The sequence below is a fragment of the Paramisgurnus dabryanus genome, chromosome 17 (assembly GCF_030506205.2).
Source record: "Paramisgurnus dabryanus chromosome 17, PD_genome_1.1, whole genome shotgun sequence".
NCBI lineage: Eukaryota > Metazoa > Chordata > Actinopteri > Cypriniformes > Cobitidae > Paramisgurnus > Paramisgurnus dabryanus.
In genome coordinates, this window is record NC_133353.1 from 32,861,960 (window position 1) to 32,886,442 (window position 24,483).

The 24,483-nt window shown below is 37.6% G+C and overlaps 2 protein-coding genes across 2 annotated transcripts; both read left to right on the top strand.

Moving 5' to 3' along the window:
- Positions 1-462: 462 nt before the first annotated feature.
- On the top strand, positions 463-2,129 carry id3 (inhibitor of DNA binding 3). The gene is made up of 3 exons (XM_065288255.2): positions 463-895; positions 1,020-1,092; positions 1,464-2,129. Exons 1-2 carry the CDS (start codon positions 605-607, stop codon positions 1,071-1,073), a joined length of 345 nt encoding a protein of 114 aa, XP_065144327.1. The 5' UTR covers positions 463-604; the 3' UTR covers positions 1,074-1,092; positions 1,464-2,129.
- A 4,153-nt stretch (positions 2,130-6,282) lies between these two features.
- Positions 6,283-24,243, top strand: e2f2 (E2F transcription factor 2). The gene is made up of 7 exons (XM_073812357.1): positions 6,283-6,924; positions 16,650-16,752; positions 16,938-17,157; positions 19,882-20,043; positions 20,175-20,289; positions 21,500-21,680; positions 21,759-24,243. The coding sequence occupies exons 1-7, from the start codon at positions 6,658-6,660 to the stop codon at positions 22,028-22,030; spliced, it is 1,320 nt and encodes a 439-aa protein (XP_073668458.1). The 5' UTR covers positions 6,283-6,657; the 3' UTR covers positions 22,031-24,243.
- The last annotated feature ends 240 nt before the right edge of the window (positions 24,244-24,483 follow it).

Genomic DNA, 24,483 nt, shown 5'->3' on the forward strand with positions numbered 1-24,483 from the left:
TCCATCTCTGCCTGAGCTGAGAGATGTGCTAAACGATTTTAAGCGGATGATTATATTTTCCTTGCATCATTTCCCTTCAGAAATGTTGCGCGTGTGTTTTAAAACGGCTTAAATAATATTTTATAATATTTTATTTGGAAAGTATACAATTATTTAATGATTTAGGCAATTTAAGTAGCTTTAAGTAAAGTTTATATTTAATATAACATTCGCGCAGGTTCACTGACCTCAAATGTTCACTCGATTTTTTAAAATATATTTATTTATCTCTATCTGACAGCTCTTCCTCATTCCACCAATGTCTGTTTGAGAGACATGACAACTTTACCAATGATGGGTTAATTATTAGCATGAGGCGGAGCTCGCTGTCTCGTAGCCCTCTAATGATTGGCTGAGCGGCACATGAGGGTTTGTTTTGCTCTGGAGTGGGCGGGGCTACACTTAGCAGCGCTTAAAAAGGAGTTGCGTGCCTGTCTGCGCTGCCATCATTCAATGAGCGATCGAAGTGAAAGCAGTCGGATATCAACAAACCTGGAGAACTAGATACGTTTGACCAGAGGCATCTTAGCAATTTGTCGCAGCGGATTCGTAGCATATTTACAAAATGAAAGCGATCAGTCCGGTTCGGTCTGTCAGAAGCTGTTACGAAGCAGTCTGCTGTATCTCGGAGCAGAGCATCTCCATCACGCGCTGCAAGAGTCCAACGGAGGAGCTGTCCGACATGAATGACTGCTACTCAAAACTCAAAGAGCTCGTGCCTAGCATCCCTCAAAACAAATCAGTGAGCCAAATGGAGATTCTTCAACACGTTATTGATTACATCTTCGACTTACAGATTGCGTTGGAAAAGGAGACGGACACCAAAAACACGCCCGACATGTTTATGTCAATAAAGGTGAGCGAGTCAACACGCGCAAAAGGTGTTGATCATTACTATATGTATATATAAATATAACTAGTACTTATGATCATGTTTATATTTAATACATATTTTGTGTTTTTTTTTTTTCATTGTGTAGAACTCAGAGATGACGCGTAATTTCTCCAACGAGGATGGAGCTCTGTGTCATTAGGACCGATGAATGTTCAAAGGTAACGTTACTTTTTTTAGGGCTAAAATGTATTTATTATGTTCGTTTGTCTTTATGCATTGTAGTACAGTGGGGTATTGTTAGTTTATACTGTGTAAATAATATCAGTTACTTATTTATATCATGTTGTTATAGTCTCGATTTTCGGTAAATGTTATCACAAAGTCTGTCTAGCGTCAGTTTTTCTTTTGGCCATCGTGCCAATCAGCAAACAAGCTCGGATTCCCCTATCAGTTCCAGCAAATGAATGTTTTCCAGTTGGCGCCAGACTGTCTGTAGACAGCCTGAATCCACACTGTGTGTGCGCGCGCGCGCGTGTGTGTGCGTGTGAGTGCACTGAGTTAACTTTTCTCCCTCTCATCTATGCTGCAGGTGCGGGATAGAAACTTTTCTCCTCTACTTATGGAAGAAAAGAGAGTGACGGGGTGAGCCGGGTGAAGGAGTGAGGCTCTATTCAGAGTGTGGGAAAGCAATCTGCGCCCCTCTCGAGCAGTCTATTCTTTGGTCACTGGACACTTGAACAAACCAAAGCCGAGGAGTTTTTAAGATCACGAAAAGAAAGAAAGCCCTCAGATTTTTTTCTTAATCATTCCTATTTTTTGTGTGGCAACAATCAAGCATTGTATATTTTGTACTGGCTACATTCCTGACTATTTGGACTAACTAATATCTCTTCACACACCCTTCCTTCCCCGCCATGCTTGGAGAATACCCCCTCCTCCTTTATTCCACCCCTTAAAACATTTACACATTTCAGCATGGCTGCCGTTTTCTCAGTGATTTTTTTCATCATTGGGATGATGTACATATTTTGCTTGGGGGGTAGGGTGGGAAGGGCTTTGGACAGTGGGAATACAGACGTGGATTAGAATTTGAACTCTATAATATAGAGTGGATTGTATATGTTTGTGGGGATTGTCTATTTCTACAGACTGTCGGATCAACGAGTTTCATAAACTCCTTTAAGATTTTTTTTTTCTTTGTACACTCATTCTTTTTACACAAGAAAATAAATAATTCATGAAAATGAAAAAAAAATGTGGTTTATTACTTTTATTTACTCTTATTTTTCATTTAGGCTAAATAATTTAGTGTGTGCTGTTTGTTGTCCTTTTAGCTTCCTGAATAGATATAGAGATGTACACAGAGGGGTTTTCTGTTCAAATTTAGCATTAGGAGAAAATAGAAAGTGATTCACTCGTCACACGTTCCACTTTTTATGTTTCAGTTTAAGTGGTTGCTAATATGTTATGCTATTAAACAACACATACATCATTTTACTTTTAAAACATCTAATGGATTAACTGAATGTGACTGGAATTAACCAAAAGTACTTATGGCGAATAAAAAGCTAAATTAATTGGTTGTCCATTTCCCCTATGACAGAGTCATCATGGACTTTTTGGTGAATAGCATATAAACTAAATGTCTAAATGTGAGTCACTTGAATTTAAAAATAGCACCACTGCCACCCTGAGTGTAGGTGGTCGCTTTCTCTTTCAAAAATACATCGATTTGCTCTCATACCTGGAGTTTAGTTTAAAAGTGGACTCGAACCCAAAATGATACAAACCCATCTATCTCTACGGTTCTTAAAAGGAGTATCGTTAAAAAAAGATCGTCCTCAAATTACTTTGCCTATTAAGATTTAAATATGAATTATATGTGTTATGTATATACATAATAGGTCGTATAGCGACATCTAGTGTTCAAAGAAAGACATTATCACAAACATCAGTTTGCCCAAAATATAATACATTGGCGCCACCGTGTGGCTCTCGTATTTTGTGTTATCCCGTGTAAAAGTTTTGTCAAACTTCTGAGATTTTCCATTTAATCTATTATTTCTCAAAAAAATCTTTAATAATAGATTCGAGCTGTATTATAAAGATAAACTCAACCTACTGTAATTATTATCTACTCATTTGTTGTAGATGTATAAAAAAAACTTTTTATCCTTATTTGTTTATCTTTACAAACAAATACTCTGATTTCTTTTATTTATTTATTGAGTTTATGATTCATATTAGTTGAATGAGATTAATTATTGGGTGCATATTAGCAGAGGTGTAAAGTACCTGAGTAATTTTACTTGATTACTGTACTTAAGTTTTATTTTTGGGTATTTTTACTTTACTTGAGTACAATTAAAAATCAATACTTTTACTTAATTACATGTTTTAAGAAAAAAAAGTACTTTTTACTCCTTACAATTTTCTTTACAGTCAAAAGTACTTCTTTTTTAGAGATCACTTTATTCTATTTTCCCTTGCTCGCACCAAACCAATTGAATTGCGCTGATGGCCAGTTTGATTTAAAGCAACACTATGTAGTTTCCATGTAAAAATGACTTACAGCTCCCCCATGTGGTTTAAAAGCGCAACAGTGCCTGGTATCAGACACTCTTTGCAGGCAGGGGCAGGGGGAGGGGCGGGGCTGTGTTTCCTACCCTCCACCGCCACTTTCAGAGTGTGCTTGTAGCAGCTAGGAGGCTGCTCAGGTTGCAGCAACAGTACAATTTGTCCAGGTAAAACTTGTTCTATCACTGAAATAATTTTAGAGACATTATTTAAAGGTAAAAAACTACATAGTGTTGCTTTAAATGCTATTTATTTTGGAGCCTTTGGACCACACTAAAGAATTGGCTAACAGTTTATCTGATGATGAAGATTTTTTTCGCTTCCTTGAAACCGACAACAAATGAAGTGTGTTCCCACGTGACAAACTCCCTGCTATTTGTAGCCTCTCTATCAAGACTAAGACCTTGTTCACACTGTCAGTCCAAATCTGATTTTGGTCCATATCCAATTTGACAGACTCGCTGTCCACATTGTGTATCAGAACTGTTTAGATCTGTGTGTCCTGTAGCGTTCCGGCTTTTTTCGGGATTATCTGCACTGCTTCTATGCCAATGACGTCACACTGCCTCGACGTCTGACATGTTTACGTGACGCGACAGCATGATGTAACCGAAAAGCTACACAAATGCGATCAGGGCGGTCAGACTGAAATGGATTTCCGAAAATGCGATTTTGAAAAGGATTTTTGGATGTAGCCTGAAACGGAATAGAAAAAAAAGGATTTCATGTGGTTTTTGGCTGTTAACACGTTCTAAATTTGATTGGATTCCTTTTGGATATGCACCAAAATTGGATTTGGACTGAGAGTGTGAACAAGGTCTAATACATCTCTTCCTGCATCGGCTGCCTGTGAGAGGCTTGATAGAGCTTGAAATTTAAGTTAAATTCGAGGGTTTACAACTTTGAGTATCATGTTGCATACTGAAATTAGGTAGTAGTCTTATAGTTTGTTAATAAAAACAATTAAATGCAAACAGTTGTAAAGCAGGATAAAACCTTTTATGTGGTTCATCGACTTTATGTTTTTAGAGATTAAAAGCTTAAACAAGAATCTCTTTTTTTCATTCTTCCTGTTACTTTTACTTTTTAAATACTCAAGTACAATTTTAATGTGGTACTTTTTTACTTTTACTTAAGTATGATTCTGGCCAGATACTTTTACTTTTAATTGAGTACAATTTACGCTCAGTACTTAAGTAACATTTTTGAGTACACCTCTGCATATTAGGCTATGTACAACATTTTGATCCTCGCACGTCAAACATCTCTCCAGAAGATGGCGCACTACAGCACTCCATCTAAACGTCACCAAAAGAAGACAATCTGAAGCTTCTGTGCTCTCCATAGGCTATGAGATCATGTTATATTTAAACAAACATCAGCACAAGGTCATTCAACAGAAATGTTGACTTTCTGACTAAGTTTTTAATTAGGTTCAGTTTTCACCCATAAAGCTGATCGTAGTATATTTACATTGCACTGTATTCATAACCCAACTGACATGTTTGCACTGCAACCACCAATTTCAACAAAGCTGAACTTTAATGTAACATGCACTGCACTTAAGGCAATAATCACCTATATATCTGCATCTGTAGTGTGTATTATGTATACAGTCAATACTTTACATGTTTATTGTGTATTTTCTATGTATATGGTCCATTCTACAGAATTGGTGTAACCCCACAACCTAAAACCACATTTTAAATGCATCATATTCAAATCTTTACATTATCTAGTGAAACCCCCAATAATATTTCAAATACCAGTAAGCTTGATATAAATATATTATTAGGATTTAATGGATACTTCTGAGAGGTGGCTGTCTTGTAACATTACACCTAAATGTTATTTTGAAAATAAATAATATAAAAAATAGTTTTTTTGCATTTTATTCCTTTGTTGTCTTTGAAATAATTTTGAGAAAAAAAAAAGTAGTCATCATAGTTTTGTGGAAAGTAAGTTTAGTATGCATGCTGTTGTATTAAACAAAGATGTTGACTCAATATAGAAGATCTTGTACTTGTTTAAAGCTATTAATAGTTAATTTGGAAAGAATGACTGACTTAAGAACACTGTGAAGCCATTAACAAATCACTGGTTAGGTGGGAAACTTTAACAATCATCAAAAACATGGTGGTAATGGTGGTGGAAGTGTGTGTGGGGGGGTCACCCTTTGTATCACAAGATCAGATCTCTTTCAAGGCTTCTTTTATGTTGATTCTGTTATTTTAGGTGTTTTTTTTTACTTTTTCTGGCCACAAGAGTGTCATATACTTTTTATAAGTTGCTTTTGGAAACAGACATGGTATATTACATTTTTAATAATTATATGACAAGGACAAATTTGTGAACATTGAAACATGGGCAGGCTCTAAATACTGAAGGTCCTGATGGTCTGTGACGTTTTAACTTTTAATACTCTTTGTGTTTGATGATATTTATTATATTTATCTTTGTTGTTTTTGTTACTGCATTTTAGCCTATAAGTTCACTGACACGATCATTTGCGATCCTTAAACATGTTTAAATATCATGAAATATATTTGGCTATTGGCTACTAAATCTAAATATGAATAGTCTATGTATATTGTCGCCGTTTCTGTAACGTCATCATAATGTTCACAAAGAAAAAAATGCGCTGTCGCTTTAAGAGGAAGAACGCCAGGCACCAACTGTTACATGTAAATTTATTCAGTATGGAACGAGTCAGGCGTGCCAGCAGCCAATCACGGAGCGACCTGAACCGCGGGAGATCCAAATTTCGCGGGACGTAATTTGGCGCTAAAATAGCACCCCTCTGTCGAGCTGTTGTCAAAGCAAAGCTCTTCTGAAGGAGAGGGATTACAGACAAACAGGAACATTCTCACCATCACCGGCTTTGAGAAGGAACAACAAAGAAGACAAATTTCACGCGTTTTGCCGTTGAGGGGTACATTTGTAAAGTTTAATAACCTTGAATAGTTTAATATATTTATTTAAGTTATTTATTTTATTGAGCCATAACAACTTATCTTGTGGACAAAGAGTACTGTGAGATAGAAAGAGAAAGTAGCCAAAGCAAACAACGTCGGTTATTTCTATTTTCTGATATTGAACGCATAATAGTATATACTATAACTTACCATATATTTGTACATTTACCGGTTGTTTCGTCTCGCATTTGCCTATTCAAAGTGCTTCTTTAGCGTCACCTTGTGCGCAAAATGATACGGATACCCAGAGGGATTTCTCCTGCTTCTGGAAGAGGCGCAGTCGCAGGGCTCTCGTGTCCACAGAAGAAAACGCTACCCGGGATGAGGACGGATTTCTTCAACACGGGACTCGCAAGCCCACCGATGAATTCGGTACCGGCTGGATACTTCACTCAAATCGGGAACAAGACAGCTGCGGAGCAGAGATCCAACTGCCTGTATGCGACCCCCCACGGGCCTGAACCTAAGCCTGTGCGGACTTCCTCTGGCCGGCTACCGGTAAGCTGCTTTCAAACGCCGGCTCATATTAGTACGCTATGAAGTTGCATACTTGCTGTAACGTGACGTAGCAATAATAACATGTAGTTTACAAACGTACATCTTCCTTTAAACGTGAATGCGTTATCTTGGTCATTTTTTGCTGTAACATATCTTATACTGAATGAAACAGGCCACTATTTGGAGAGTATGGTCATGTAAATGCATTTCAGTAAGACAAGGACAGGCAGGACATTTAAAGTAATGGGGTTATTTAGGAGGGGGATGTGAAGCTGATGGGGGAGGGTGCTTTACAACCTTAACATACTGGTAATTCACAGCCTATGTGCCACACATATGTGATAAACATGAATTAAGGCTTCCTAAGGTACATTATTAACCCCCCCCCCCAACCTATTATTAATACATTTAAATGTCTGTTACTGAGTTCATTGTGTAATGAGTGTGAAGGGTCATGGGTTCGATCCCATAGTGAAAATGTACAGCATTATAAGTTGCTTGGATAATAGCATTTACCAAATCAATAAATGTAAATGACCAGGTTAAACCCTTCAGACGTTATCATTCATCTCTATTCCTGTGCCACTGTACACCTGCTAATCCATTCGACCCCCGTGCATGCTCAACCAGTTGGTCGAGAAGGTCACACCATATCCAGGAACTGTAATGAACTCTTCTGTGTGCTTCCAGCTGATAAACGCAATGAATGATCACAGACTTGCATTGCAATACATGGGTTAGTGCTGATAACAGACCGAGCGTCTGCATGGAGGATTTCATGTACATGCTTCAAACTTACAACAGAAACCTGGTGTTACTGTATTTCAGTCAGTAGGGCATTGTGTTAAGCGCAAAGGTCATAGGTTGGATCCTCGGGACACACATTCTCATAAAAAGCATGTTGTGTAAGTCACGTATGATGCAAATACAGGTTGGCATGTTTTTTCCTACCATGCATACTGATATATATATATATATATATATATATATATATATATACAATTATACATACATTTGTACAAAGGCTGAAACACGCAGGAAAGTGACATCACAAATTTCCCCTTTTTCGGTTTTTCGCGCCAGCATGCTACAGTCATATAGAGTTTAATCTTTTCCCCTCTTTTGAATGACACTTTCAGTTTGACAGGACAGACACACCTGAAGATCACGTTTCAGTTATCAGACTGTTGAACCTCTGCTTAGATAGCTGAACCAATAAACTAAAGACACATCTATAGTTAACCTGGGGCTCGTTTTTTTCCAAATAGACTTTAAGTGCCACTAGCATCAGCAGATGGAATAATGATTTCTTTCAGGTTTTTCAATTTCTCTAGATGCCGCTATGGTCAAAATGCTTAAACAATGTTTTAAAAAATGCAACGTTTACAGCAAAATTACCAAAAATGGCTTACTGTGCGACGATCATTGTGATAGGATTTGTCTGAGGCAAAAAACAATACAACGTTTGGTTAAAAGCACATTTAAAAACACCAAATATAAAAGAGAAGACAATATAACAAAAAAAAACAAGCAAAGCAAATAAAACATACGATTCAAAGATAAATTGTAAGTTTGTGTTAGAAAATGAAATATATTTTTTTCCTTATTTAGTAATCAGTACGTTATGTTGTCTGGTTATCATGGCCTGTTTCGAAACGTTATGCAAAAGAACCAATGAGATTTAGCGTTCCACCATGATTGTTGTTCTTCACGTACATTAAAGAACACCTATTGTTTGGATCATGATTTTACATTTCCTTTGGTGTGTAATGGAGCATTCCCACCAGCCGTAGTAGAGGCGGCAAAAACGCGCTATTCGCGTGTAGTTGGATGCTTGAACATTTGAGTTCACTCGCTTCATTCATGCGTGAAATTCTAGTCATTCGAGACATTCATGCGGAAATTTGCGTCATGGGAGGGGCTTCTGCTACTTCGCTGAGACTTTGCCACTCCGCTCGCTTCCTGTAATAACGTCACTACTACAGAAAGGTCCTGATTGGTTAACGCGGCACGGAAATCCGCCAAAGATCAGATTTTTCAACTCGCGCGTTTCCCGTGGCAATTAGGGCTGCAACAACGAATCGATTAAATCGATAAAAATTGATTACTAAAAGTGTTGGCAACGAATTTCATAATCGATTTCTTGTGTCGCGTGACATTTAATTAAAAAAAAAGGAAAAACTTCAGTTAAGCGCGGAGCGGAGTGAACACACTCGCACTGCGTCCCAAACCGCCTAATTCCATACTATATAGTAGGCAAAGAGTACGAGAAGTAGTGCTTTTCGCCTACTATATAGTATGGAAGTATGTGGTTTGGGACGGAGCGTCGGTCTCTCTCGCGCACTGTTGCTTGCAGAGTTCAGCGCCTCATAGATGGGGCGGAGAAGAGATAAAAAAACAGCAAAGGTAGAGGAAAACCACATGTCAGTGTTTTACTCCTCCCAAACGTAAGCGCGTCACCTGGAAGTTATAGCCGGCAAAGAGGTAAACAAACCAAGACGACACGCTTATGCTTTATGGAGCGACGACAGCCAGTAAAAAAAGTTTCTAGAATAAAAAACTCCAATGATATTAAACAAAGAAATAATACGTTGAGAGAGAGTTGTATGAACGCTTTTCCCCGTCATGGACCTGTATGTTAAATCATCGCGCCGTCACTCTCCTGCTGTTCTGTACTGCGCGCTCCAGCTCATGCCGAGCAAGGAGACGCGCGTGCCCGGCCCAACATACAGTACAACATACCTTAAGTGCCGCCTTTTGTTGCATAAACATCGTTTTACATTTTTTAAGGCGAAGTAATGAATGGTGTATTTGCATTTTGTGCGGGAGTAGAAGATGCATTTTCCGTTTATGTGGCCAAATGTAAATGGAACAGTTTTAACAAATGAGATAGCTATCCGATCAGAGAAAACACATAAAGTCAAATATAAGGTACAAAGCTGTCACTGGGGCAGTACCATTTATAAAAGGTCCTAATATGTGCCATTTAGGTACAAATATGTATCTTTGAACTGCCAATATGTACTTTTGAAGTACTAATATGCACTTTTTGGGTACAAAGGTGGGTCCAGTGACAACTTTTGTACTTTTATTTCTATTTTTTTATCAGATTCATCGATTAATCGAACAAATAATCGACAGATTAATCGATTATTAAAATAATCGTTAGTTGCAGCCCTAGTGGCAATGCTCAATTCACGCGTTCCGCGCCATTCGTGCCGCGCTTACCGCGTGTACTGCGCCACAGGATACCTAATTGCATCTTTGCATTGACTTAACATGTCAATCACTCGCGCTTGCTGTGTCTACTGCTGTGTATAAGTACATGTTGACTATATGCAAAAGGTACAAACCCCAAAGTAAGCAATGACTTTTCTTGGACTACAACAAACACACAGATTGTAGGCAACAGTTTACTTCCTGGGATTTATGATGTAAAGACCGACATTATCATAATTCTTACCGCATCAGACTCGCAGCCTATAAGTTAACTCCTGTAAGCAACCAAATCTTTCAAACATGGTAAGGAGCATCACGTTTCCGGCTGACGTCAGAGGTATTCAGGCCAATCACAATGTACAGATTAGCTGGCCAATCAGGGACACAGAGCTTTTCAAATCCGTGCGTTTCAGGAAGAGAGTGAAATCTGGAGCTAGAAAAATGTACGGTATGTGGAAAAAAATTGAGTTTTTTTTTTTACCATAAACCTCGCAAACACATTGTATATACGCCACTACGTATCGTACGCTACATCCTACTCCTAAATGCGCATCGGCCGTTATCTGAAGCTACTAAAGTTTCATATATTAATATTTTATTGAAATGATATAGCCATGTTCATACATAAATCTTGTGCTATTGTAAAGATTTTGGGGTTTTAATGTTCGTTATAAGTAAACCCTGAGATGGGCCATGAATAATAAATTTCTCTGTTTTCCTCCAGATCATACTTTCTTTTGTTAAATTAATGTCTTGTCAAGTCCGCATTAATTTAGCAAACAATGCAGCATAGTAGCAGCTGATGAAATGTTGTTTCGGCAAGTATATAGTAGAGCTATACTTTGAAAATTGAAAAGGTCAAAGAGAACATACGTTCTGTTATCAAATGATCAGTTATTGGTCTGTTAATACCGTTAAAAAACACATGAATTGGCATTGTTTTTCCCAAGACCTTGTTAAATCCCGCCCATCCCCCTGTCCCAGTGTCCCTCAGGTCAGTTTACCGCATTTCATTCTCTTATCGACCTGTCTCACCCGTTGGGACATCCAGTAACCAGGTGCTGCATCAACAAGGTGGGTGATGGGTTTCTGAGTTAAAAAGCCCCAAGCTGTTTAACTCTTGTGTAATTCGGAAACACTGCTTAGCACCGTCTGGCCAAGTTTTGCATTTCAATGTCCCCCGGACTTCCCCCCTTCACCTGTGTCTTTTTTCGCTTTGACACCTCGGACTACGTCATCACTGAAGCAAACTGACCTTTCTCACTCTTACACTGTGTGGGGAGCGACTGTATGTTTTATATTTTGGGAGCAGCACAGGTGTGGAGTTTGCAGGTCATTCTTCTGGCGTGTGTCTTTGTAGGCGTTAAGGAACCTGTTCTTGAATGATTGTGAATCTGAAGGTTGCATGAGTAACAGTTTAGCTAGTAAGTTTGAGAAAAGAGGGGAAGGGCAGATTCGACATGGAATATACTTGATACTGATCTTGTGCTTTAGTTAAATTATTTTCTTATCAGCTCGTCCACATTCAACCACATTCAGAGAAAGTCGAAATCACATTCGACCGGATTGCTTTGGTGGTATAAAAAGCGTGCCTGTGCTCGAATGTGTTCGAAAAGCCACAAAAGACCACCTACTCTTCGCCCATTTATCTAATGTGGTGTATCGAGCACAATGTGTTACATCTTTCCTGACTTCTAGCTTAAACCCAAAGGGTACAGCGCCATCTGTAGGCTTTCATTAATAAAACCAAAGCAGCTGCTTTCAACGTCTTTCATAAGTTTCATTTTGTGAGCGTGTGACAGTTGTGCGAGCTTATTTCATCAATTGCGCTGAAATATCAGGGAAAGCTCTTACATATACACGTACAAAACGCTGCGCAACATGTTTACTAACAACACAAGCAGTGGACTCTGACCTAATATTAGTTTGCGTCAATTTAAACCCGTCATTTCTCTCGCTCATGTTTAAACAAAAGCTGTTGAAAATGCAACACTCTGCCAAAAAATGTCTTACAACACCTACAAACCTATAATTTGGATAAGTTGCAATCCCTAACTTTTGTCTTTATTCCATCTCCGTAATGTTAGATGAATCAAATTAACATTAACCACAAAAATAAAAAATTCACAGGCTCATTTTCAAATTTATGGTCACGTTGGTAAGTAAATCGACTAGTCACATCACATGACTAGTCGTCAAATATGTCATGACGCGACACACATATCATCATACACCTCATGGGTGTTTCTCAATGTCAAGAATGATCCTCGGAAGCCAGAATTTCGAGGATGCTACGTTATCGACATCCGTCAAAGGACTGTTCCAATGTTGAGGATCCTCGGAATTTCAACCAAGGACTGAGTCCTTCATTCAAAAAATATCCCATATACAGCAAAGGATGCATGTGTGTAGCCTTCGCACTCTTTGCACTTTAAAATTACCCACAATTCTATGCTCGCAGCGCCGAATGCACACCTTTTCACTGACGTTATGACGCAATGACGTGCACTTGCTAGCCTGTTCCATTTACAAGTTCTCCGAATGCTAAAGAGGAGCCTCGCCTAGCCTCTGAAAGAAGGACCAGTGCTGTGAAGGAAGTATCCTTGACATTAAGAAACACCTCTTGGTAACTAATAAAACGTTTTTTATATAGTTTTGCAAGATTGATCTTGTGTGGGATCTTTCTGTTGTTTCAGATTGCTAAATATTTTAAATAGTTTCATCATGATCTCTAAAGTCTAATGCAAGATCAGAGTTTTCAGTTCTTCAAAAATTATAGAAGGCACAGCATTAACTCATTAAATTGCTTCACTGGTCATTTGTGGCATTTTTTGGCAATCGTGTGTGGACCACATATTAGACATTAAAATGTGAGACTAGGTTTTTAATAGGCACCTATTGTCCAATTCACGTTTTTAAATTTCTTTTGTTTTGTATTAGTATTAACTATATGCAAAGGTACAAACCCCAATGTAAAAATGCCATGAGTTATAGTCGTAAGTTGACGTCAGAGGTATTCAGGCCAATCACAACGTACAGATTAGCTGGCCAATCAGGGACACAGAGCTTTTTAAATCCGTGCGTTTCAGGAAGAGAGTGAAATCTGGAGCTACAAAAACGTATGTTATGTGGAAAATGATTTTTTAACCATAAACCACACAAACACATTGTATTATACCAAATACACAAATTAACGTTGTTTTTTAGCAATGAACTTTAAGACCCACACATTGGTATATGTGCTAACCTGTAGAGCTGCTGCTGTGCATTATTTGTTGATTTAATCTGCAGACTTATATTTAGGAAACCCCTTATCTCGTAGTATATTCACCAGTTTATATGAATTTGCATTCTGCAGATCAGAATGCAAACTGGTGCAGTCTTGATAGTGGTCAAGTTAAGGTTTAACAAGGTAAAGCTGCTCTCAGATCAGTGTTTAAGAAGTAAATGAGTCAGCTTTCACTCTCTGCATTCTGAGCCAGCATTTCTGACTTCTCATTTCCCATTGACACAGGAAACGGGCAGAGCCAACCACAAGCTCTTACACATACGAGATGTTGTTCTGAGAAATCGAATCATACAAATTTCTTCCCTCCTCTCCCACACACAGATGGGTGTGTATTCATCCAACGGTTTACTAAAGATATTGAAGTGCCATGATTTACGTAATCCGTCTCTCTAGGGATTTTATGCAAAGAAATGTGAAGCACGCTTAAAAAGCTTTTTGTGCTGTTAAAGCTGTGCAACCACTGAGCTAATCAGGAGCATATATTTTATATATATATATATAAATTTTTTTATTTTTTTTTATTTTGCGACAATTGCATTTGTAATTTCAAACCTTAAAGCCTAGCTCCAAAATTGTAGATCATGGGAAACCCTATGAGACCATAAACTTTTACAGAGTAGTGTATGCAAGTATGCACAAAACTAATAAAACGTCATGCATGCATGCATAATAATATACAAACAGGTCGAGGAGGTTAGGTGTGGATAATGTGGAAAGAGTGATCAGTAAAAGAAGGAAAAAGAAAGCATGTGATAAGAACCCGACAGAAAAAGGACGAAAGATTTTTCGTCTCTCCCCCGACCACCTGCTCAGTAGTTCCAGATGTCGGTGACAGGTGTAGATGTCGTTCAGCTCGGGACAATGCAAGCATTTTTACACACATACACAAGATGAGCTGCTGTTATGTTAGCACATGCTTAGTGTCTAATACAGAGCCCATTTATGTTCTACGCCACAGTTTATGCCATTTAAGCGATCTATGCATGTAGCAGTATATTGTATGTATGATATGATATAAACATCAAATCTGTGTCTTACGAACAAGGATTATTTGCAAACTGATTAAAAAAAAATCGATGTAAAAATTAGGAATGTTCTGATAGTGTTTTGCATAGCCTTGTTTTTAAAAACGTATTCATTCTACACTACAGTGTGCAATATAATATATAAAGAGCTCCGATGCAAAAGCAGCTAAATGCCATTGTTGACAAAAATGAGATGATGATATTAATCTGAATGCTCACAGTATAATACGTTCATCAAATACTTCCGCTTCAAATCTGCTTAATCCCGGCCTCAGGCCATTCAGAAATGCCGGTTTATAACTTGCAGTCCGTTAAATGCCACATCAATTTTTTGCATTGAACGCCAAGTCCTCAAGTTTTTTTATATATCACAACCTTTGCATGGGAACTGGCATATGCAAGTGTCCAGCAATGTTTTGTGCATATGCACGCTTTATAAATTAGGCTACTGGCCTGTGGATAACGGGTTTTTTACATGCATCTGCATGAACTCCTCTTCTATGGGATGAAATTGGGCTTTACAAATTCTGTCTTACTTAAAATGATAGAGGGTTTCAGCAGTAACAACATAAACAAGTGGCTTTCGTGGTCAACACGTAACTTCCGGTAAACTCTGCTAAGAATAAATAACAAAGTCCTTTTTAAAGTAGATTATTTATATATCAAGCAAAATAAACAACACATAGATTACCTAGGAAACCAAAACATTTGTTATTTTTGATGAGGTGTTTGTTCAAGAGTTCAGTTTAGCAACTAGTCAGACCATTAAACAAACAGAAACCGGAAGTAAAGTTCGGACCAGACGCGTAATCTCATCACCGCGCATACGTCCGATGAAACTGATGTCCAATGTATTTGCTGTTAATGACTAATCTGATAAATATTTACCTGCTCATGATTACACTGTTTTGTAGTTCAGAAAATGCCTGACAGAGACTAGTTTGTTTTAGGCAGGATTGGTTTTACGCTCTATTGAGAGGAATGAAGTCCTGAATACAGTTAGAGATCAAACAGGAATGCAAGCTTCCATAGAACATAAATGTTTTCATGTCGGTTGGCCTCTTTAACCAGTTTGAACTAAACCAGTAGTGTTTTATTGCTGAAACTAGTCCATCTGCCCGGTGTGGAATGCTAAAGATTTGAGAAATGTGTAATCATGCCCTTACACTGTAAAAAATAAAAAGTTTGTTCTACTTAAAAAGAGTAAGTTACCTGTATGCCTTAACATCTTTGAGTTAATTCAACTTAAAAATATTAGTTAACTCAAAGTAGTGTTAAAATGTTGTCTCAACTAATATTTTAAAGTTGAATTAACTCAATATTTTAAGGCAACAAAGTAACTTACTTTTTTAAGATACCAACAAATCTTTTTTTACAGTGTAAACATTTAAAGCAGGGCAAGTCAATTGGCGGCCCGCAGGCCAAATGCGGCCCTCTAATCATGTTTACCTGGCCTGAAGGTCATTTGAAGTATTTAAAGACCCCTGTTTTAAAGGATGAAGCCATTTTAAAACAATTAGTTATTTTATGATACTACAGTATGAAACCACCCACACCAGATTTTGTGCTTGTGTCTTTTAAAGAAACAAGTTCTCATATGTTGTGTGTGTGTGGTTGTGTGTGTACTGTATCTTGCTTTTCAGAAGCACATTGTTAACATTTCAGTTGAAATGTTTGCATTTGTTACTCTATATCGTTGTATGAATAGGATTAGAATTTGGTGAGGTGACCTTTTGAAAAAAGGGTATGAACACCACCCTCTGCTCGAGAGAATGCAAGATGATACAGAAAGAGAGCAAGAACTTCCTGTTTTTTTTTGTATAGGGTTGCTTTTTAAGTGGCAGGCTGTATTTGGGCACTTGAGAAAGCAAAGAATGATTGAAACCAATGGAGGGGGCGTCTTTAATAAATGCTGAGCAATTCAGACTTGCAGCTAACCACAAACTTTTGTGTCTGAGGGTGCATCTGTTCATCTGGAGAACACTTAAACCGATAGCTTATCAAATATAACAATGTTACTATGTTTGTTTAAATGGTTTGTTGGAAAAATGCATGCATAAAAACATAAAATGTTTTTTATATCAGGTCACAGCAATAATTTTTTATTCAAGCAAATGATAATTATTTACTTACAAGCACGTTTAAGGAAATTGTCTTGCCACCTCTACATTTCCATCATCTTGTTTTCTCAGGCCAAACGGAGACTAGATCTGGAAGAGCCGCTTTATCTCCCCGAATTCCGGACACCGAAAGGAAAAGGACATTCGGCATCTGTGAGAGTACAGAGTCCCAAAAGTGAGTGAAACAACAAAGGGTGCTCTTGGCAACGCAAAAATCTAGTGTTCCCACTCCTTAATGTTTTATAAAGCAAACACACCTGTTACAAACACCTGTTTAAGCATTTATTGCTCCCCTGATTAGAATTGCAGACATTAATACTTAAACTATAATAAAAACCTCCTTTTTGCATCTCTCTAAAGCTCCCAAATCTCCCGGAGAGCGCACTCGTTACGACACATCCCTGGGACTGCTAACTAAAAAGTTTGTGGGATTACTGAGCGAATCGGCCGATGGGGTCCTGGATCTGAACTGGGCTGCAGAGGTTCTGGAAGTTCAGAAGAGACGAATCTACGATATTACGAACGTTCTGGAGGGAGTGCAGCTCATTCGCAAGAAATCCAAGAACAACATCCAGTGGCTGTGAGTGTTTGGTAGATTGAATGTTTAGTAAACCAGTTTGCTATTGACTAAACACTTGTTTAGGATGATTATGGGGCTTGGATAAACGTAGTTAAACCGTAACATGAATGCTGAGATGGTGTTTGTATTCACTTATTACTATGAGTGCATACACAAAATAAGCAGGAAAAATCTGCTTATTGTCGAAACCAGTTTTATATTGTTTACGTGCAAATAATAACACCAGATACGCAGAAAACTGGGATTTGTCAGGTTTCTCGGAATGTCATTGTCATAGTCCGCTTTTTGTCGTTGAAAATGTCGGCGGGAAATCTGTCAAAAGCTATATACTGTTGCGTATTGTCTCCTCATGTCTGCAAAATGTAACGCAATTTTTTATTTTTAAGAGCAGATTTTTATGCATTTCTCAACACTTACTTCTGTTTGTGACATTTATTATTTACACACAGAGACATGAGCACATAAACAAAACTGCGAAAAAAGCCAGTTAACGCGTTTACATCTGGGTAATTGGCAGAAATCTACCTGTGTCGATCAGATTTTTACCTTTCCCGGATTAAAGAAAACTGGTTATGCGTTTACATGAGCTTAGACATTATCAGTTTATTAAGCAGAATTGGAGTAAAGGCTGAAGTATAGTTTTTTTTGTGTGTACGCGAACAAACGCACACGGTCGAATACAGAATTGTTTTTGACTCATTCGTGTCCGCAGATGTTTGATGCATGCGCACTGCAACAACATGCAATGCATCTCTTGTGCTACATACTACATGCGCAACCTACGCGTACAAAGAACAGACGGTTACAGAAAAATGGTGGTGCGCAAACTAATCATTAGTGCGCAAACTATTCTTATGACGAAATTTGCATCACGCACACTGTACGTGGACCTTCGCATATGCATAGGAACGGGAACTATACTTCTAGCTTAACTCTTTCACCGCCATTGACGAGATATCTCGTCAATTAAGAGAAAACGCTTCCCTGCCAATGACGAGATTTTCCGTCTTTCCGGAATACCGCTATTATCCACCAGGTGGCGCCTTCCGCAACTTTTTAAACCCGGAAGTATTGCCCTATGACAAGCTGCTGCATGTCCGTGTCTGTTTTAAAGATCGCTCTGAATGGGATCTCTATGAAAAGTCCGTCACAAAAATGGAATTATCTCTGCTTTTTGCTCAAAATGTGGTGTTTTTGCAGAAACCTACCCATATTCAAAAGCTGATTACAAAAGAACCACTGAAGGTAGGATGAAAACGGGGTTTTTTTGTTTAAAAGCAGAGGGTCTGTTCTTTCATTTGGTATATTGTATGTTTATATATTTAAAGAAGAACATTTTCTGGAAGGCATTAAACTTTGGTGAAAATCATGAAAAACGCTGGCGTTGGCTGGCAACTTTTTAAAAAAAACGCTGGCGGTGAAAGAGTTAAGATTGTGCTCACTAGCTGCAGTTCAATTGCAGATTTGCGCAAAATGTTAGCGTTATTTTCTAAATGTCGACAAAAGACTATTGCGAAATGACGTCGTTTCCATGATATGTGACTAAAACGTAGTTTTTCCTCTTGTGACTGTTGTTTACTAATATCACATCCGCCACACTAGTTAATATTTTTAACCGAAAGAGACGTAAGAGTATTATCCAAACATTAATGCCAAGAAAAGCCCCTTATACTTGGGTGCGGCAACGTATAGGTGTTTTTTGGAGGTAATAGTACATTATTTTACATCAGAAGAGATGTAGGAGTGTTATACAAACATTATTGGCAAGGAAACCCTCTTATGCTGCGTTCACATCAGCCGTGGCGTCAAGTCAATGTAAAGACTCGTTTATCCACGTCTGGAGATCTTGCGGCGCGCGCGAATGACGTGAATTGAGCGTTGTCGCAGGAAACGTGTGATTTGAAAAATCTGAACTTTGGTGGAAAAACGTGCTGCATTAACCAATCAGGAGCTTGCTCTAGTAGTGACATGATTACAGAAAGCGAGCGGAGTCGCAGAAGCCCCTACCATGACGCAAATTTCCACGTGAATGTTTCGAATGACTAGAATTTCATGCGCGAATGAAGCGAGTAAACTCAAAGTGTTCAAGCGTCCAACTACGCGCGAATAGCGCCTCTACAGCATCTGGTGTGAACCCACGCTTATACTTGGGAACAGATATGTATTGAGTTGTGTCTGGGAGGTTTTAGTACATACCGCGTCATCTTCAAATAATCATTATGTGACTTACTGGCATCAGGTGACCTGAAAATGCAAATAAACTGTTTCCATTGCAGTTTTGTAAAAAATACACCTTTTCCAAATGGCCTGAAAAACCACCTCATGTGAGCGTAAAAACATTTTTGCGATTATATGGGAGTTTTTGCGAAAGTGACCAATTCCATGAACGTATTTTCAATTCACAATTTCAATTTAAATTTGACTTATCTTGCGCTACACGCATTATTGTCCAATGAAATGCTTTCTTTACTAAGAATCCCCTTTTTTTTCTTTAAACAACCTGGACCTGACTGTCAAAAAGCAAATCATACAAAGGTTCATACATCATGTCATAAATAAACCCTTCTTATAATAAAAAAGCAAGGAACTTTCTGAAGTGTCGCATCTAAATGTTCTGCTTCTAACGAAAATGCATCAAGCAATTTCATTGGGTGTTTAATCCACGTTATTGTTTTAAGCATTGATTAGTAAGTTTGTCTCATTTCATTGTGATCTTTGTTGCAGGATCAATGGTGTGTTTGAAGGATCAAACAGCACTTCAGAAAAGACCAGTGCTCTCAGAAAAGAGCTGTCTGAGCTTGACAGACAGGAGAAACTTCTAGACGACCTCATTCAATCCAGCTCGACACGGCTACGAGATCTCACAGAGAACAAGGACAACCAAAGATATCCTTTCAGTCTTTGCTCTATCACTGTGCCTTGTATGTTTGTATAGAAAATGCATGGATACCTATACTGTCAACTTTGTTAAGCGAAAGTTTAAATGATTAGTTGGTGTGTCCTTAACTCAACAATACATTTGGATATGTGACCTACCAAGACATCCGCACCATAGCCAGCTTGAAAGAGCAAACCGTGATCGCTGTGAAAGCACCATCCGAGACCAAATTAGAAGTTCCAGAGGCATCTGAGGTTAGTATATTTGTCTTGGTCGAAAGCTATCCTATATAAAAATAACCAAGCTGGTTTGGTGCTTTCCAATTTGGTGGGCATGCTCAATCAGGCAGTTCACCAGCACTGTCTAGCTGCTTATTTCTGCATGGAGGAAAGTCTCTTTCTTTTCAAGACACTAAGATATATTAAAATTACCACAATGTCGCCAAGAAGCATATCACAAATTAGGCATGGGTCGGTTACCGGTTTCAAGGTATACCAAAGTTTTAATCAGTCAAGGTTTCAAAACCACTAAAATATTCTGTGATACTGTCTCCAAGGTATGAGCTGTGTTTATACAAATTCATTAAATCATTAAGTCATGTGATTGATATGATGTTTACATTTTAATATACATTACGAAAATATATTATGTTTTTTGAAAGCATATTATAATTTAAAGGCTTTATTTTTACTTGGCATTTGAAAATAACACATTTTAGTGTTGCAACGTGGTATTTTTGCTAAAGGTTATCATACCACAAGAATCTTATATCGGCTCATGCCACGTGAGATAAAGAAAAAGGAAAAACATCATTTGACGCAGATGTTCATAACATTTTCTAAAATGTAAAATGTTTTGTTTTATTTGTACATTACAAAAATGTACATTGAAATTAAATGCAAGGAATTACAGTGAATATTTTTTAATGTACAACATGCATACTTGAAGGTGTATAGCATGCATCACAAAACTCAACAAACTCGGGTACTATAGGCCAATAATGGAGAGGTCGAGGCATTGGCACACAGACAAAAAGAAATTTAAAAATTATTTGCAAAATGATTTATTTTTTACAACAGTTTAAGTTATGCATAAACAGAGTAATGTTTGCTTACTTATTTTTTAAATATTAGGAAATTATAAATTTAGGAGAATTAGGGCAACTTTAATTTTAATATAACACAGCAACATTTACGTTCGGCCCACGGCCCTCAGCCAGGTTTGATTTTTTTTTTTTTTGGCCCTTGGTAGGAAAAAGTTTGGGCACCCCTTGTATAGAGACTTGTGAGACAGAAGAATGTGAAATATATGTTTGTTATATCATTTTAAATATTTATGAATATATTTTATTGTAATCCAAGAGCATTTTGCAAATTGTCGTTTATTGCATTATTATAATATTATAGTTACTGTGTATCAATATTGTGCAGCCCTAATGTCTTAAATGAAATTTTTAATCATTAGGGCTTACTGCAGATTTACCTGAAGAGCAAAAACGGCCCGATCGAGGTATACTTGTGTCCCGAGGAGTTTATAGAGGACAGTAGTCCCATCAAGAATCCCACACCCAGAAAAGATTACCCACAAACCCCCAGTCTCCCCATACCCTCTGTCATCCCACCAGCCAAGCCTCAGCCAGTGGAGGGTAAGAACTCAAAGTTAAAACTGTTAATGTTCACATTTAAATAAAATGTTTTTCTCTAATTATTTTCCGTCTCCACAGGTTTGATGTCGAAGTCTCAGCCGTCGTCGACAAACACCAATGGCAGCGCCTCCCTCCTCGACGTGGAAGGGATTCTGGATCTTCCTCCCAGCCTTCTGCAGATGACAGAAGATCAGCTGCCTGGTACCGCCTTCACGTTGGACCCCTCAGCGCCCTTTGTTAGTTTTTCTCCTCAGCTAACTCACGATGACTACCTCTGGGGTCTGGAGGATGGAGAAGGCGTATCTGACTTCTTTGACACGTATGATCTCGGAGATCTGCTTAAAACATGAGGAGTCCTGGTTCAGTTCGATGAAACAATAGCAGATCATTTTCAAAAGTTCATGTAATTAGTTTACACCTTACATTATGAAATAGTTGTTAGTATAAGTGCACTACTGATTTGGCTCAAGTGGTACCATTCCAGATGTTGACCGGTTAAATTTGGAACGGACCTCTAGTTAGAATTAAATACGTTTTAGATTTAAAAGGTGAACAAGCGCCCTCTAGAGGTGATCTATGTACACTATTAAGCTATAAAGCCATTATTTTATTTCATCAGCCATATAAATAGTAAGTAGGGAAGCATAACGATTAATCGCAATTATTCTATAGCAGAATAAAAGTTTTTGTCTACATCTTATATGTGTGTGAACTGTGTATAATAATTATGTATATAAATATGGACACATGCATGTATATATTTTAAGGAAAAAATATATATATATATTAAGTATTTATAAATTATACATAAATATACAAATGTATATACACATGCAAACATTTCTTAAATATATACATGCATTTATCTATACAAAGTTATTATACACAGTTCACACACACATATATGATGTAAACAAAAACTTTTATTCTGCTATAGATTAATCGCAATTAATCATTATGCATCCCTAATAGTAAGGTATTTTTGTATGTATAGCTTAGCTATAGATATTTCTGACAAAACAAAAAATGGATTTGTCTTGTGATATTAATTATTTCAATTGATTTGTTTGCATATGGGCAATAATGTAAAGTGGTCTTTATAACTTCAATTGATTTTTGAAGTCAGACGTTTGTAATTGCCTTGTATCTAGGTATGTAGAAAGTACTGTTTTAATATTTTATTAGCAGCAATTCTTGATTAGGATGTGTAAAACTCAGGTAAATATTAAAGCTTTACTAGAGCTAGAGCTTTAATAATTGTTATTGTCAAACTTTGCCAGTAGAGGGCTGTGTGACCATTGAAAGTTGTTATGTATCAGAAAACTTTTATACTTTTGCGTCATAACCAGACTTGATCAATTTTTCTAAAAACAATTTTAGTAAAACAGTCATACAAAATGAATCCATATATGTGTTTGGGTAAATCAGTGCTTAGATTTTAAATAATGGTGCTTGTTTGTTCGCTCTACCTCCATTGTTTAGTTTGAGCCATGGTGAGGTGGTGAACAGTGGCCTTTCCCATGGCACTGACTAATGATGTCGTGCCATACAATGCCTTAAAAATTGGTTATAGGTTTTAATCACTGACATGACACCATCGCCTCAGGGATTGTTCAGATTTGGCAGCTAAATTTTACATTTCCAAATGTATTATTCAAATGCATTTCGAGGTCTTGAAACTAAGGTAATGGTGCTCTCAGGGTTCACGGCTTTATTTCTACTTCTGATGTTTAAAGGGATCTGTCAGAAACCTTTGATACTGTTTGAACACGGGAACACAAAGTTTCTAGCGTTTTCTTTTGGAGTTGCCCCACCTGAATGGTGGGTTTTATGGTTGCCTAGACAAAGCAAGATTTAACTGTTTACATCTGGCATGTGTAAAACTAGTTATAGACTACATACTTTGAAAACACCCATCTTTAGTGCATAGCACGCTTGGTTTGGGAGGCAATACGACTTGAAATTGATGTTTAAAAACTACATTTCCACACCCAGTTGTGGTTGTTCGGTGTTCAGAGCAAATCTTTTTCACACAAACAAATGTGAATAAAAACATGTTGATCTACCAGCATTTTGTAATCTTGGACTTTAAAATTTTGTAACCTAGTGTTTTTCAATCCTGATCAGCATTTGTCGAGGGTGCTTTTGGAGTTTGGTTTTAAAGCAGCTATAATCAGATTTAATATTTGTCTGTATAATTTATAGATGCTATCTGGGGTGTGTACAAATTTGGGGTTCATTTCATGCAACTGTCCCGTATGCGGACATATGTCCTGTCCTAACAAACTTGAAAAATGTGTGTGCGTGTGTGTATGCATGAGTGTGCTGAGGCATGTTAACAGTTTTGTGCATTTGATTGTAGTCTTTAGTGTTTGTCTGGCATTATTTTACGTTTACTTTCTAAGCATTATGTTATTGAAATTGTACAGAATGGTTTTGTATTTATAGGTTTTGTATTCGAAGGAATTTGGTAATTGTCTCAGGATGTATCATTTTTAAAAGACCGTCTGTTTAACAGGCAGCACTTAAGATTTGATATTGTGGTGTTTAAATAAATAAAGCCCCGGTGTTAAGCTCAAAGTCATACTCTCTGCTTTGTGTATGTTTTGATAAATGTTACTTTTTTAGTATGATGTGAAAACAAACTTGCACTGCAGTTACATTTTAGTTTAGCTCCATTTGTCAAATAAGGAAATACCCAGCAAGCGATAGCCGTTATTTCACTGCTAAGGTTAACTTTAGACCCAATATAGTCCGGCTATGAGTAACCCAAAATACACTTGAATTTGGTTACGCGGTTACA

What these genes read in the sequence shown, in the direction of transcription:
- id3 (XM_065288255.2), top strand. Translation starts at nt 605, where the DNA reads ATGAAAGCGATCAGTCCGGTTCGGTCTGTCAGAAGCTGTTACGAAGCA. An exon ending in ACATGTTTATGTCAATAAAG is followed by an intron (nt 896 to 1,019) that starts GTGAGCGAGTCA and finishes TTCATTGTGTAG; the next exon opens with AACTCAGAGATGACGCGTAA.
- e2f2 (XM_073812357.1), top strand. Translation starts at nt 6,658, where the DNA reads ATGATACGGATACCCAGAGGGATTTCTCCTGCTTCTGGAAGAGGCGCA. An exon ending in AAGAACAACATCCAGTGGCT is followed by an intron (nt 17,158 to 19,881) that starts GTGAGTGTTTGG and finishes TCTTTGTTGCAG; the next exon opens with GATCAATGGTGTGTTTGAAG. An exon ending in CAAGCCTCAGCCAGTGGAGG is followed by an intron (nt 21,681 to 21,758) that starts GTAAGAACTCAA and finishes CCGTCTCCACAG; the next exon opens with GTTTGATGTCGAAGTCTCAG.